The sequence below is a fragment of the Naegleria lovaniensis genome (assembly GCF_003324165.1).
Source record: "Naegleria lovaniensis strain ATCC 30569 chromosome Unknown tig004, whole genome shotgun sequence".
In the NCBI taxonomy this organism is placed as follows: Eukaryota; Heterolobosea; class Eutetramitea; order Acrasida; family Naegleriidae; genus Naegleria; species Naegleria lovaniensis.
In genome coordinates this window covers 88,232-104,003 of record NW_025407826.1, presented here as the reverse complement: position 1 = coordinate 104,003, position 15,772 = coordinate 88,232, and the positions used below count along the sequence as shown (strand labels likewise).

Here is a 15,772-nt window from a genome sequence, read left to right as displayed (position 1 = left end):
AACTGTGTGAACACACACCAAAAAACTGCAGTGATTTATTCTTTCGTCGTTTTGTCATACATCATCACAAAAACATTTACTTCACAATAACAACAATTATTCGTCATCATCATCATGAAAAGATCACAATCCATCAATACAGTTCTCTCGTTTGATCAACTCAACGAGCAATTGAAAAACGAAATTAAATACATTGAGGATTTCCTTTCACTAGGTATGTATTTTCCAACCAAAAAGAACAGTGTGTGTAATCATCATATCTTCATGATCCTTGTCCAATTTCTCTCCGTGGTGTGTGTTCGTGATGATTTTCATACAACGAAATACTCTCACTTTCCCGATTTGGACGCTGCATGTCTGGTTTTACAAAAAAAATATATTTCATCATGATGAAAAACAACATCTACTACAGCTGAAAAATGTAAAGATCTACGACCCATTCTTCCTATTCATGCTACTTTTTATAGAAATCAATCTCGGGTTCCTTCGTTTTGGATTCAAACGGAAGAAGAACGATATCGGAAAAAACTTGAAATTTCATCAAACCCCCAATCCAACCTCAATAATGGATCCTCTTCAGCAGCAATCCCGAACCCAAATTTATCATCATCTCCACCTTCAACTGAGAATAAGTCTCATCCATCGTCCCCTCAAGCAACAGCGAATTCTCCATCTTCTCCTTCAATGATGGTCATGAATAATAATTTATTTATGAATAATAACAGTCATAGTAACAGCACTACTCACAATAATAGTAGCATCAATACATCCAGTCAACCACATGGAAATTCATTGCATGCTCCACACTCACGGAGCGTGTCTGCTTCTAAAAACTCTGTATGGAAATTACGTCATCAACAATATCACAATAGATTCATGTCGGAAGCGTCTGATGTCAGTGGTGACCCAAGTTTAACATCATATGTTGGACTTAATTCTAACTTTTCTCCGAATGTATCAGTAACCAGCATGCACTACACTCAATTTATTCCCAATTTTGAAATTGTGGACAAGCAGCGATTATACGAATCAAAATTGGCTCAAGATGTAGATGTAATTGAATTGGATGAAAATTGGTCACTGTATAGAGATATTAAAATTTTAAATGATCAACTGGATTCCATAACCGGGAAATTCAATACAGATGAAGATAAAGAAATACCATCTTCAAATATTGAAGAATTTGAAAATGCTCTCGTTGCAGAAATGACAAAGAGATTAGAAATTGCGCAAGTACTCAGAGACCATCAACAATATTCAGAAGCGTATGCACACTTGTGTTGTGTGGAGCAGCTTGCAATCAACAATCAGCATTGCAAATTCGTTCCTAAAATCGACCTTTTACATGCCAAAGCTCTTTTTTTGAAATCGTTACTCTTAAGGCAGAAAAAGAAGAATGATGATGCCAACGATTTTTTGCAATCAGCTCAAGAAAAAACCGATGCACTTCTTAAGGCTATAGCTCCTTCAGAATATATTTGTAACAACTCTCCTTCATTTATTGTACTGTCCACTAGGATTTTACATGCAGAAATTTTACTTTGCTTGGCAGAAGAAATGATGAGCTCCTCTGCAATGGCAGAATTCACAAAGCCCACATATTCCAACTGTGAAATGACCGTGAACGAGAAAAAGTATTTCTGCAAAGTGCTTTCCACATTTTTAGTTCCTGCTCTTGACGATTTGAGGACTTTGACTTCAACAAGAGCTCTCTCAGTTCTCAACGTACATGTATTTCTGATCATTATTTATAATTTAGCACTTTGTATGCGTGCTCTCAATGAAATCTCGCTAGCCAAACGTCTCTTGCACTTGAAAAAGAGGCTCAGGTCAGAACAGTTCCTTCTCTCCAGCAGTGAGGCGCTCCCTGTCATGGAAGACGAAGAGAATGGAGGAGATGATTTTGAACGAGATCAGCTCGAAACAGAAACTATGGACAAAATGGAAAAGCTGTTGAAAGAGATTGATCAGATGGAAAAAACTAACAATGAGGAAAAACCAAAACAGCATAGTTGGGAAGAAGATAGTGACGACACAAGCAGTGGAAGTGATTGGGGAAACGATTTCAATTTCGATGATGCTCCTAAATCGTCTTTGGCAGGCTTTTTATTTGGAGAGGAGAAGGAGGACACCGATTCTGCCAACGAAGACGTTTTTGAAGAAGAACTCTTTCCAAACAAATACAGGTTGTTTAAATCACGAACATACAAGGAAGACTCCATGTTACCTGAGCTTGTGCTGAGCAAGAATTTAATTAACGGAAAACCTGGTTTTAATGACAAGAGGGAGATGTTGATGTGGTGTCAGTCACTAAAACCCAAGAAACTAAAAGATCAGACAGTGATTGATTCTTGCACTCGAGACGACTATGCTAACTTTTTACTGGGAAGACTCGAAAAGCGAGTTCAAAAATATGATTTTTCAATGGAATTTATTGAAAACTTTTATGGTAAGTGTTATTGAGTGGAAATTCAATGGTATTCAACTCCAATTTCAGAAATTTGCTATAGATTAATTAACCTTGGAAAACAGCCATTGACGACAAAGAGTATATTAACAAAATTCTTTGAAAAGTAAGTAATTAACTCAAACTCAATTCTGACACTCATTCCCAATAGCCTTTCAACCGACATTATCAACAAAATGGCACCCAATGAGAGAGCTTATGTTTTTCATGTTAGTATCGACTTATTGAAGGCTGCCCACGCAACAAAACTATTCAATCTTGAAGAGCCCACTCAAAGCCAGGAATTTACTGATTTAATTTCATTACTTTTCCATCATTTTCCTCATCAGCGAGCCATTCTTATCGTTCTACAATGTGAAATTCAAATTAAGTACCACATATCACAATTACTTAATGGGATTTTGCCTGAATATGAAAGTATTGGAGAGGTTTTCACCACAATGGCAATGATTTTTAACGAAGTATTTGACATTACTGAAGAAGCTATGGAAAAAAACGATTTGTTCTATCAACAAGTTGATACAAAGCTCAAGGATGAACCATTGGTTACTGGAATTACTTCGACAGCTTCTAATAGTTTCAATTCTCCCTATTTCTCGTTTCCAACTCCATCTGAGATTGGAGCCAAGATTGTCATATATTTGGAAATGTATGATTTGTCATTGAGAAGACATGCAGGCTCAGAGACTTGGATACCCCACTTTAGACATCCATTGTTGAATTCGCAAGAACGAATAGCTATCATGTTTAGCAAGTTTTATAACAGAATGTGTATCTCAAAAGAAAAGGCTGTCGTTGCTTACACTCTAGGATCATGTTGGATGCAAAAAGACGACATGGATTTATCAAAACTGGCCGAGTGTGTTCTCTTTGAGAGCGTTTACGTGTTTCAAAAGTCTCCTCCTCTCTGTAGTGCACTTCCTACGATAATAACAGCCGATGCTTTGAGAGCAATGCAAAAATTTGGTGACGTGCTTTATGCAAACAGAAAGTATCCTTACGCAGCAATTATTTTTGAAATTTATACTCAAAATTACAGACTGTTGGCCTCTGAATTTGACTACAAGTTCATAGACGAGTTGGCTGCCATGGCTGTTAAAAACGATGACTGGAACAGATCCATTCGTTATTATACCATCCTAAACGAAAAAGCATGTCGCGATAAGAGAGTTGCTGTTATTGCAAACATCTCATCTAAACTGTCCTCACTGTTTATGGAAAAGGGTGAACTCAGAAATGCAGAACGAGTGAAACGTGATGCTCTCGAAACGATCAAATCACTTTCTTCATCGACAGAATTCAAATTAGAGCTAGAAGTCGATTATGCTAAACTATTGCTGAATGGTGGAAATTTAGAGAGATGTATCAGCATTTGTTTTAACTTAATGCAAAGCTTCATTAACATCAAGAACCCAGAATTGTATATAACAATTGCTGAAGCTTACCTTAAGAAAAGATGGTACAAAGAGTGCGACAAAGTGTTGCGAGAATTGGCTCTAATAATGGAGAGCAATTTTATGCAACTGCAACAGCAACAGGAAATGCGAATATTGGAAATCGTCATCAAATACTATCGAAAACGGTCTTTGTTTGGAAATGCAATTGAGAGTGTAAATATGGCACTGTATCGATGCAACAGAACCTTCTCAACCTTGGCCCAACTATTCAAACTAAAAGCTAAAATATTTATGGGTGTTGCAAGATGGTGTAATCCAGTTAACTTCCCTAATGAACTTGCTCCAAAGGACAAAGAACGATTACCCATTCTTGTACAAATACAGAAATCTGAGGTTTTAAGAGATGCTCCAAACGAAAGCTATCTTTATTCAAAGAGACCAATTTACAATTTGAAGGATGTAATTGTGGATGCTATAGATTGTCTTCAAAAAGCTAAGAAATATTATGAGGCATGCTCCAACGAAATTAATTTAGCAAAAATGGATTTATTAATTTCACAAGTACTTGTAGAATATTTGTTTTTGCCTGTGGCAGTCATGTCAAAGAGACCTGAAGACTATGTCTATCTCGATACCAAAGATTCCATCTCAAAATTTAATTATATTGACTTGAATAAGGTATTTGATGATTACATTGAACCAACGTTAAACGTTGCTGTGACAGCATCCGATATTTTCTTGTGTATGGATGTGGCATTGACCGCTGCTGAATGTAGGTTGTTACAAGGAAGAACCCAAAGCGCCAAGAAATACTGGTGTGAAATGAGAGATATTTTATTTACGCTCTTTGTGGACAATAATCTGCAAGTTGTGGTAGCCAGCGGAGCCACACCATCGACTGTTGAAAAGTTGCTGAATTTGATCAATAGGTGTGCTCGGCTGTTGTTGTCATTCGAACCAACTTTTATTAATTCTAATATTGGAGTTTTTGATACCTTGTACATTATCACATTAGAATACGATCAAGTGTTAAAGAGAACTCAAGAACCGACTTCACTTTCAGTTGATCAAATAGACTCCAAAGCTACTAAGATTTCTTCGTTCATAGACACGGAACTACTTGACAAAAACAAGCCTTTTGAAGGACTCTATAAGGTCAACGCTCCTTCTTCTGCAATGCCAGTATCTTTGAAAAGTTTTTCTTTTTCCTCCATGTTGAGATCTCCTACATCTCCGTTCAAGTCAGTCATTGAAAATAACATTCTTCAAAACGAGATGAAAGAAGACTCTCAGCGTTCTCAGCTTAGACACAAAGTCATAGAAAGACTGTTTTATTGCTTGTTGAGCATGAAGTACGATCGACGCAAATACCCTGGTGAAATTGATGGACAACTCAGATTTAAGAATCAGCAGTCGATGAGAAGACTGTACAATCTTATGAATGCTGTTAGAGAGAGCAAATTGTCTGGTCACAAACGAAAATCATTCTACAACAGTTTATCCAATGATAGCACAAAGACCACCAACTCTAGTATTGACTTTTTGGATGCAACGAATTTAACTCTTCTCCCTGGAGACAAGCTTGTGGTAGAGTCGTTACTGTCAACCTTCAACGAGACAAAAGGTATCATGATTTCAGGAACCTTAAAAACTACAATGAATCTTCAACTAGAAGGCAATTTACAAAAACAAGCATCTCTCGCTCCCTGTCTCACACCTTTGAAACAAGCGCTCAAGAAAATCAAGAAGAGTAAGGCCTTAGAGCGATTAGTTCTTTTACTTCATTTGGATAATATTATTTGTTGTTACATTCCTAACACATTACAAAAATCATTTGTACAATTTGGAGGAAGACAAATGCTAGATTCCATGAGTGAATCAACTAGTACAAGCCAAATTCATCAAGTGGACAGTACCGTTCTCTCTTGGTCTAAAATGTTGGGATCTCTTTCGAATACCATCATGTCAAAAGCTCAAGATCCAGCAGCATCTGAATACAACATCAATCAATACATTAAGGATCTTATCATCGAAAGCATGAGAGACAAGAAAGATAGAATTATGAACAAAGCAAATCTATCACTATTGAGACAACACTTTTCTATGTTTAGAGAGGCCTTCAAGTACAAACCAGATCCCGTAGCATTTTCAGAAAATGTAGAGCTCATGAAAAAATTGGGACTTGTTAATTTTAACTATGCATCCAGCATTAATCAGAAAACAGGTACATTTACAAAGAAAAAGACGATGGGAATGCCCCGACCAGAAATTTTACCTCTTCCCTCTACACCTATTTCATTACTGGTGCCAAACTCACTTCAAGCAATTCCATGGGAGCTTTTATTTGAAGAAAATGTGTTGAGATACTTTTCCATGCATAATATTTTCACACGTAACAAAAAGAAAGCAGCAACAGAGATTGGAGGATTTATTCCCAAAGTCAAAAGATATCCCAAGTTCTTTAGTTTTTATTCGAATGATGATCCAAAGTTTATTGAGCCCATGGAGGACGACCGAAAAAATTTTATTGCACAACATGTAGTCAGTGAAAAGCTTCATCTGAAAGCAACATCAGAGGCAAGAGAAAATGAAGACGTTCGCATGAACATTCCATTCCACATTCCTATTGTGAAATATGGAAAAAAGCCTTCAAGCAAATCATACAAGAAGAAGTATGAACCTGTTGAGTTTTTGAGATTGTCCAAAGTTCTTTCGGACACACCACGATTTGTTCGAATCGTTGAAAGCAAACTACAAGACGATCAATATCCTGTTTTTCTATTTTCTTGGGCAGATCTTGTAGACTTGTGTCCTCTTCATTTGTATATTTCACATCACGTACAAGGTGCAATGATGATATTTGTGCCGGATGGATGCTATCGAAAATTTACTGAATTTTTAATGGTTCTCTATGAATTTTATTGGAGTGGCATGAATGCAATGGCTGAGTCTCCACAAAATAAGGAGCCAACAACATCATCGGTTCTAGAGGTGAATAGCTCTTCTGCTGCTACAGGAACTTCAACCACCATGAATGAGGAGTACAAATTGAGGAAGTTTTTACTGCTCTGTGCTTCTGTACTGAAAAACGAAAAAGAATACTCCATGCCATTTGTCATGCTACCTTAGTTCACCACAAGTTGTGACAATAAAGCACAAATATTCATGTATGGTTCAAACAATCTGGCACTAAAAATCGTGTCGAAATAGGGGCTAATTAGTGGTGGATGAGGTTGTTTGTTGCTGTGCTTGTTGCTGTTGTTGGTATTGTGCTCGGTGTGCCTGAATTCTTTTTCTAATCATGTACTCATTATACATGAACATTCCAATCATTAATATCAAAACCGAATAAAACACAGGCTTGTCCAAGAACTCATAAAGTATCCAGCTCTTAAAAGTCCGTTCAGCATTCTCCTCACTCTTTCCTTCACTAGAATATGGATTCACATTCGATTCATGCTCAACGTCATACAGTTCCATAGATCCATCTTCACACAGTGCTGCCACAACACCTCTTTTCACAAAATGCAACGATTGAATAGCCATGACCGAGCTCTTCAAGTGTGAATTTTCTCTTGTGAAATGAACATTTTTCAACACCGATTGCAATGCTAATCCTTTTCCTGCTTGTTTAAAAACAAATGCAAAGAGTTGATAGTGTACCACAATGATGTACGAGCCATCCACATTGATTGCCACTTGATTGGGATGACTATATTTTTCCATTCTTTTTTTCATGGCTTCGAAAAGTGCCAATGAAAAATGATCCTGTGCATAATATCGTTCCTGTAAGGTTCGCAAATCATAAAGTCCAAATCCATTTCCAACAAAACTGTAATAGGTCGATTTGTCGATTGTCATTCCACCCATTGCATTCGCTCGCATGACATAGAGAGCCCCACCATGAAGAGGAAAAACCACAACTTTGCCATTTTCAGACTGATGAGAGATTTCTACACCTTTGTAATATACATCATGTAAACGATGTGCATTTCGAGAGTAAATGGCAGTCATAGAACCTGAGATGGAATGATCTAATCGTTCATGCACCCAATTTTCATGTTGAGTATTAGTATTCAAATGATAGAGATGAAGTTGTACTTGTGGTCCTCGTTTGGTGACGTGATCGTACATGGAGTAGTAGAGTTGATTTCGCAAATCATCGATATCACTATGTTCTTTCAATGTGAAAACAGAATTTGGAGAGTCTCGAGTGTTCAATTCATGAATAGAGAGAACGTCATGCAAATCTTTCACTTTGGGTATTTTGGATGATTTGTTGAATAGTTCTGAATAATAGGTACTTGGACCATGAAATAATGAAGTTCCGTTAAAGCAAATGATTCTAAATTCATAAAGGTCGTCAGAAAATGAAATAATAGCGCAATCTTCATCGAGAGATGTGTCAGCAATACTTGAAATTTCCAAGGCAAAATTGGTTAAATTAAAAAATCTGTTTCGTGTTTGTTGGGGACAAAATTTTCGTAATTCCATTGTTTTGCTAATCCTATCCAGTGAATCTAGAGAAATATTTCGATGTTCTGTCACCACATAGATACAATCCTTATTGAATTGAGAAGTACCTTTCCGAGTGAAATAAATTTTTGAGTCCATGAGCGTTTCTTCATATTCAATTTCCCAACTTAAGGGTGTGTCAAGAGTCACTGAGTCCAAATCATCCACTGACATATATTTCATGTCATTGGAATTTTTCAACGAAAATACTTGAACTTTTGCCATTGATCCTAAAGTGGAATCTCCTCGCAAAAATGTATCCTCTTCTAATACCACTTTCACAAAAACATCATCTCTAAATCGTAATTCATCTGAATGAAAATTCACTCTTTCACTTGTACCATCCACGTTGGTTTCAATTTGAAAATCTTTTTCTAAAAACTTGTTAGATGTTAACAATACAGTGGAATAATGGTTCATCGTCGATGTTGAGGGCCCACTACTAGAATGCGAAATTTTAAATCTATTCAACAAACGACTGCTCGGAATTGATAATATTTTTCTCGGAAAGGTAAATGTTTTTGTATCCGTGTATCCCAAGTCGCTGTTATAATAATCTTGTGAAGAGGATGAATAATCTCCCGAATAATAATCCATGATATGATTAAAGAATTGAAAAAACAAGAGTAATCCAATGAAAAACAGTGTAATCCGAGGACTTCCTCCAATAAATATCACTGGCATGATGATGATTATCAAAAAAAAAAATTTTGTTGTTATTGTAATATGTTATGTATTTGTCATGAAAAGAAAATTGATATTCCTCTCTCTGAACCAGTTGTGTGTGTGCGGAGGGATTAATCAAGAATGAGAAGAAGGCTTTTCGTGGTGTATTTTTTTATTAAAAAAAATATTTAATATCAAATCCTCCTGATACGAAGATTCATCCATAGAATGAATCAATACGTGTTTTTGGAATTTTCAGAGGACAAAATTTTCAAATATCCGCTTACTATTGGGCGGTAGTGAATACACAGTGAATTGCCCAATTTTAAACAGTTGCGGAAATAGTCGGAATCAAATCCGATGAAAGCCTTTCATGTTCCAGATCAATGGATAGAAACGATTTGAAAACTTGCAAAAAAATATTTTCACATTTAATTGAACACTTGAGTCTTCTCTTCTCACAGAATGATAACGAGTACCAAGAAGAAGAAATATACCGATCAAATAGGTGTGGCTATTGATATGGGAAACTCTCAAATTAAAGTTGCTATGGCCATTCCTACTTCAAAAGATTATGATGAGATGGATTTTCAAGAACTGGTACAAATACTTCCGATCAATGAACTATTAGAAGATTCTCCGAATCAGGTTGGATTGAACTCGAATGATTCAAAATTCATTTCGTCCTTTAGCATGCCAAATGTCATTGCCTTTCCGGGTCTGGAAGAAGGAACATTTACTGCTGATGCTACCACTGATTTCGAACCAAACACTTTTCTTAAATCATTCATCATTGGCGATCAAGTTCTTCAACATGAATTCTTTTCACAATCCCAAACAAATTCCAGCACTCAACAAGTTAATGTGACACCACCTCTTAATCCACATCATATCATTTACGATTTAAAGAAATTTTTTCTTCCTTCAACAGCACCATCATCAAACGATGCCAACAATGAAACTTCATGTTCCTCCTCAACATGGACTTTCAATGTCATTCCTTCAATAAGTTCAAAATTGGAATTACCTCGAATTCAAATTCATTCCAAGACATTTACTCCTCCCGAAATTCTGAGTCGCGTTTATTCACGCATTCATACCTTACTTGACAAATATTTACAACAACAACAAGAGGAACCCATACACAATCCTGAACTCCGATTAATTCTCTCCATTTGGAGCTGCTGCACGGAACGACAAGCTTGGAAAGACAGTGCCACAATCTCTGGTTTCAATGTCATGAGATGCATGAACGAATCAACATGTGCATGTCTCGCGTATGGATTACACCAACTTTCTGAAATCTCAAGAATCCTCGTTTTGGATTGGGGAAGTGATTTCAAATGCAGTGACATGATGTCAGAGGATTATATTCTTGAGATTTTGAATTCAGCGTCATATTCAGAGTTTGGAGGAGAGGCCATTGTGAACCTATTAATGGAGAAATGTCAAGAACGAATGCAGAAAGAGTGGAAGAGAAACTCGATTCATGAAGATCCTAGAGCATTTCTGAGATTACGAAATGCGTGTGAACAAGCCATTATCGAACTTTCAAATAAGGAAACAAACTCTGAAATTAACAAAACAGGAGACAATGAAAGAACCACTTCTCTTCATACCATCCGTCTTAACAACTTGATGCATGGTTTAGATTTTGAATGGACTCTCTCATCTTCTGATTTCGAAGACATATTGATTCATTCACAACTCATTGACAAGGCACTTTTCAAAGTCCAACAATTCATTCAATCGACACCAGGATTTACACAAACCGATCATCCAAATACTTTCCGTCACGTTGTTTTATGTGGAGGATGTATGCAAATTGCAGCTGTGAAAAAAAAGGTGTTGGAATTTCTGTCGAATAATTCCAATTTCCATCCATTGTCAACCATTCATGATTCCATTCATCCTCAACAAGTTGTGGTGCGAGGAGCAATGATTCAATCTCTCATGTTGACCAGTCCGAAACGTTCACGAGATTTCAATTGTTTAATTTCATATATTCTTCCATTATCCATTGGTGTTGAAGCTTCCAATGGTTTGATGCAAGTTGTAATTCCAAGAAATACATGTTATCCATGTCGAAAGCAGTCAATTTTACAACAAGTACAAGTACAAGAGGGAAATGTGATTCGAATTCGTGTATTTGAAGGTGAGAGAGTCATGTGTCGAGATAATCATGAATTGGGACAAGTCGTGTTAGAGAATATTCCTGCATTGGTTGGGTAAGTTATCTTTTGTTGTTGTGAATGTTTAACATGTGGAATGTTTCGTATGGATAAAATTCAATGATCCATATATCTGGTTTTTGAATGTGAAATTACTTAAACGGACCAATGAAAGAGACAAGATTGATGTGACAATATCCATGTGCCATGATTTAGATGACAACTTGGAAGTGACTGCTCATGCATTAGGTATTCAAAAATCACTCCACATCAACGAACAATCCACAAGATTAAGCGAGGAAGAAATTTATGAAATGGTTGAGCTCGCTGAAAAGTTGAAGGCCGATGATGAGATCTTGAAACAAAAATTACAAGCACAACATGCCTTAGAGCAGTGTGTGTTTGAAATGAGACAATTTCTAGAGACTTTGAATCAACACGACGAGCAACAACAGGTCACGGAGGAAAATAGAACTGCTGTGAAAATGGCATGTGCACAAGCTGTTGCGTTTATTGCGAATCACCCCGAAGCCTCGAAAGCAGAGATTGAACATGCTCAGCAACAATTCCAAGAACAGTGCAAAACTCTTGTTCAACAATATCCTTTCGTACGCCCATCAAACAACTCTGAGCAGCAACGACCAACAACCAAACCAACATTCGATCTTGATGTGGACTAGTAACAACCAAGAAACAATCTTTATTTGGTAAATGATTTATGAAAGAGTGAGTAGTGATATGAAAATGTTTTCTTTCTTGGTTTTTGTGGTGTTCGCAGAGTGTCATTCTTTTGTTCTGTCATTTGCTGCCTTAACATTGAACGTAGATTTTGAATTTCTGGTTTAGGAGGTTCGTTACTTTCCTCTTCAACAGTCACGTCCATAACATTATTTTCTTCATGAATTAATTCCATATTGTCAGAATTATTTTCTAAATGAATAAATTCTGCTGATGAATTATTCGTATCACTTGTGTTACTTGTAGGGCTAACTGATTTGCTCGACATTTGTTGTCGTAATATGTTTCGAAGCGATTCAACGCGTTGTCCTTCTGATTCTGCAGGTGCCTTTGGAGTTTTTTCTTGTAGTTGTCGTCTCAACAGGCTCAATATCTCTTGTGCCTTACTACTTTTGGGTGTTTCTGTTGTGTTTGAAGAACCAAGTGTTGTTGGAGTGACAGGACAAATAATTTCAACTTCTCCATTCATGACAACAGATGAGTCATCTTTTCGTGACAATACATTCTGTTGTTGAATTTGAGAAGCCTTCTTTAACAAGAACTCCCTGTTTCTTACTCTATAAATGTTGTGATTACTAATCTTCTTATATACCTTAATGTCGTCCACACTATTAAATTCTAACAAAATCTTTTCGGGTTCAATTATTGAAATGTGTTTAGCTGTTGGAAAACATTTTCTCAATTCATCCACAGTAAGAACGCAGTATTGTGATTCTGGTTTTTCAATAACGAATGCGTATATAAAACATGATTCTTGTGTTGCAGATGAATTCTTGTTTTCAACGCCTCCTTCTACATTAGAAGTATCGCTCACTAAAATTCCAAAATCAAATCCTCCAATATTTTTCAAAACTCTACGCTCACGGAATTTCAAAAAGTCAAAGGAAGAGCTTGAATTAGGTATCCTCAATGATTCAACTAAATTCTCCCAATAAGTTTGTGCAACATCTCTAGCTCCTTGATCTGACTTCACGTTTAAAAATTCAATAAAATCTGACATTAATAAACTGTCGTTATTTTTGTACTGATTAGGAATTGAACTTTTAGGTATTTTCAGAGTAATATATTCTTCCTCTATGGAAGCTATAGTTTCTCTTTCCAAGAATGGTATTACGTCTTCCAAACATGCAAACTCTACCAAAAAATCTCTTGTACCTTCTTTCTTCGCTCTCGTGGCTGTGAATTTTCCAAATGAATCCAACTAGCTTGTTGAACAAAAACATACCGTTTGGAAAGAATTTGAAAATTCCATCTCCTTCTAACTCCTTATTGATTATTGGATTTCTACTTTCAATACTTATTCGAAGGATTCTACTATGGTATTGTGGACTTGTTTTCGGCATTGCAGACGTTTCGAAAATATTCACGTTACTAGTCATGGCAGCCTGATGAGATGATGCAGGTTTATCAATATTCAATTCTATTTTTTCCAAAGATGCTGCAACTCCAATGTCATTTGTACTTCTGGTATCAATTATTTTTGGAATCTTGGAGCTAATGTTATCCACCTCGATGTGTTCTAACTTTCTTTTTTCTCCTTCTTTTACTCCTTCCTTTGTTCCTTCTTTTTGTTTGTCTCGTATATCATTCAATTTGTTAAATATTTGATCCTCCTCTTGTTGTGGCCTCTTGTGTGTAGCAATTCTTTCCGCCTTGGCATTAATTTTTGGTTTCGAAGCTGAGTCTGTTGGTGAGGTAAATGATGGCAGTGGTGGTGGCGGTGGCGGTGGTAGCGAAACCACTGCAGAAGCTCTTCGGCTGTCTTTTGGAGGTGGTTCAATTGGTGGTGGCGGTGGAACTTGTTGAATCTGAGCCTTTGGTATATTGGTTGACGGTTCTGGGGAAAGCTTTGATACTGGTGGTGGAGGTGGTGGTGGAACTTGATCTTCCGTTGAAGAAGTGGGTGGTGGAGGTGGTGGTGGTTGAGGTACGGACACTATCGATGGTGATCCTTTTTGATTTTCTTGGGTATCTGGCATTTTACGCTCGTCCTTAGGAGACAGAGATACTAAAGTGGCCTTAGTTGTTAAAGTCTCCTTGTTATCCCTCTCTGAAGTGCTACCATAATCTCTGCTGGGACTCTTGCTTCGGCTTCGATCGGAATGATAGGGTTTACCTCTATAATGCGAGCCTGTGTTGCTGTATTTGTTGTAGCGATTTGGGCTGGTACTTCGTTTTTGAGGGCTTCTTCTAGGACTATCATCGTCGGTATGGCTCCTACTGGAAGAACTTTGGCGTCGGGGTGGGCTGTTGCTTCTGTGTCTGTGATAATCGTTGCTCTCTCCTCGTCGACTGCTCTCATAACGATCTTTGCTCACAGCAGGACTGGTAGTAATATGGTTACTTCCTCGCTCCTTAATAGGTGGAGGTGGAGAGGGATTTGAAGGAGGAGGTGGCGGTGGTGGTGTACGTTCAGTCACCTTAGTGGCTAGCACAACTGCTGTTTTCGAGGAAGAAGAAGAAGAATTCGTGGTTTCGATTGGAGGTGGAGGTGGTGGTCGATTTGGTTTTGGAGAAGATGCACTTGATGATGAAAGAGGAGGTGGCGGTGGAGGCTTAGAAGAAGATGATGTATTTGACGAGGATGAAGATGGTCGACTTGGTTTTGGTGATGATGTGCTTGCCAGTGATGATGGTGGTGGAGGTGGAGGTGGTTGAGGTGGTGAAGGCTTCCTACCATCATTATTGCTTACATTCCTTGATTCACTGTTACTGCTACCCAAAGTCGTAGTGGTACCACCACTTCCCATTGAATGAGTCACTGGTGGAGGTGGAGGAGGTGATGAAACCGAAGACCTAGTTGTATGACGAAAAGGGTTTCTTCCAAATTTGTTGGACGAGTCTCTCTCTTTCATAGACGAACCTCCTCGGTCAGAGTTTAACAAAGTTGCATGGTGTCTTCCCCGGTACATGATGATTGTTATTAATTATATAACGATGATGTTTTGAATATTATTATTGTTGTAATAATATCCAAACAAGAATATTTAAAACGGTTTTTGATGATGAAGGTGAAAAGATGAGAAATAGAGCGTGCGTTTTTTTCAATAAACAACAACAAAAATGTCGTTGATTCAGTTTCTTTTAAAAGTTTCGTGTTCCGTCGTAACTGACTTGATGAACAAAGGCTCAAACTAGTAACTCCTTTCCAGAGGCTTATGATGATGGCAACCACACAATTGACCGTTTGAAAAGAAAAAATATTTTTTTTTAATTCCGTAATTTTCTTGCAAAAGCCTCTTTCTTTCATCATACCGAGAAGGGAATGTTGGAGGCTGTAACTCGGAAGGAACATTTCATGCTAGCTCAGATTCTGAGATGAAAATATCAGAGTTCGTGAACCGTGATTGTTTGGAGGATTGGAACTCTCTAATGAATTTACTTTTGAATTTGAATATTAAAAGAGCATCGGAATGAGAAATTAATACGAACCAACACTGAATGTGCACACGGACGTGGAATGAGAATAAGGGTTTGAAGGACTTCCATGGATGGATTCCTTATTATTGAATGAAGCAATTTTTTGAAATTCACCATAATTGGATTAGATCCTCTCTCAGTACCCACATGATTCTCGTTTGGTTTTTTGCTTTTCAGCAAACTCTCGTGAATCATTCTTCTTCATTACAACATGAACAAGGTCTATCATTTCGTCCTGAGTAACATTTCGGTGTTTGTTGTTCGCATGTTTCTCGTCCAGGAGTTGCATTTCTCCACTCCGGAGTACATGACAACAACACTTTGAAATTCCATTTAGTTTTTCAATAAGAAATCAATAACGATAAGAAAAAAAAGCCTTCTGAGCCTCCGTTTTCTCT

The 15,772-nt window shown here is 37.3% G+C and overlaps 4 protein-coding genes across 4 annotated transcripts; 2 read left to right on the top strand and 2 right to left on the bottom strand.

The window, feature by feature from the left end:
• Positions 1 to 114: 114 nt before the first annotated feature.
• Positions 115 to 6,993, top strand: C9374_011253 (uncharacterized protein; the record flags this gene model as incomplete). Its single annotated transcript, XM_044686888.1, has 4 exons — positions 115 to 214; positions 413 to 2,449; positions 2,498 to 2,573; positions 2,619 to 6,993. The coding sequence occupies 4 exons, from the start codon at positions 115 to 117 to the stop codon at positions 6,991 to 6,993; spliced, it is 6,588 nt and encodes a 2,195-aa protein (XP_044554422.1).
• Positions 6,994 to 7,077: 84 nt separating this feature from the next.
• Positions 7,078 to 9,063, bottom strand: C9374_011252 (uncharacterized protein; the record flags this gene model as incomplete). The annotated part of the gene is made up of 1 exon (XM_044686887.1): positions 7,078 to 9,063. One exon carries the CDS (start codon positions 9,061 to 9,063, stop codon positions 7,078 to 7,080), a length of 1,986 nt encoding a protein of 661 aa, XP_044554421.1.
• A 447-nt stretch (positions 9,064 to 9,510) lies between these two features.
• On the top strand, positions 9,511 to 11,896 carry C9374_011251 (uncharacterized protein; the record flags this gene model as incomplete). The annotated part of the gene is made up of 2 exons (XM_044686886.1): positions 9,511 to 11,273; positions 11,392 to 11,896. 2 exons carry the CDS (start codon positions 9,511 to 9,513, stop codon positions 11,894 to 11,896), a joined length of 2,268 nt encoding a protein of 755 aa, XP_044554420.1.
• Positions 11,897 to 11,916: 20 nt separating this feature from the next.
• Positions 11,917 to 14,866, bottom strand: C9374_011250 (uncharacterized protein; the record flags this gene model as incomplete). Its single annotated transcript, XM_044686885.1, has 2 exons — positions 11,917 to 13,130; positions 13,180 to 14,866. The coding sequence occupies 2 exons, from the start codon at positions 14,864 to 14,866 to the stop codon at positions 11,917 to 11,919; spliced, it is 2,901 nt and encodes a 966-aa protein (XP_044554419.1).
• Between the last annotated feature and the right edge of the window lie 906 nt (positions 14,867 to 15,772).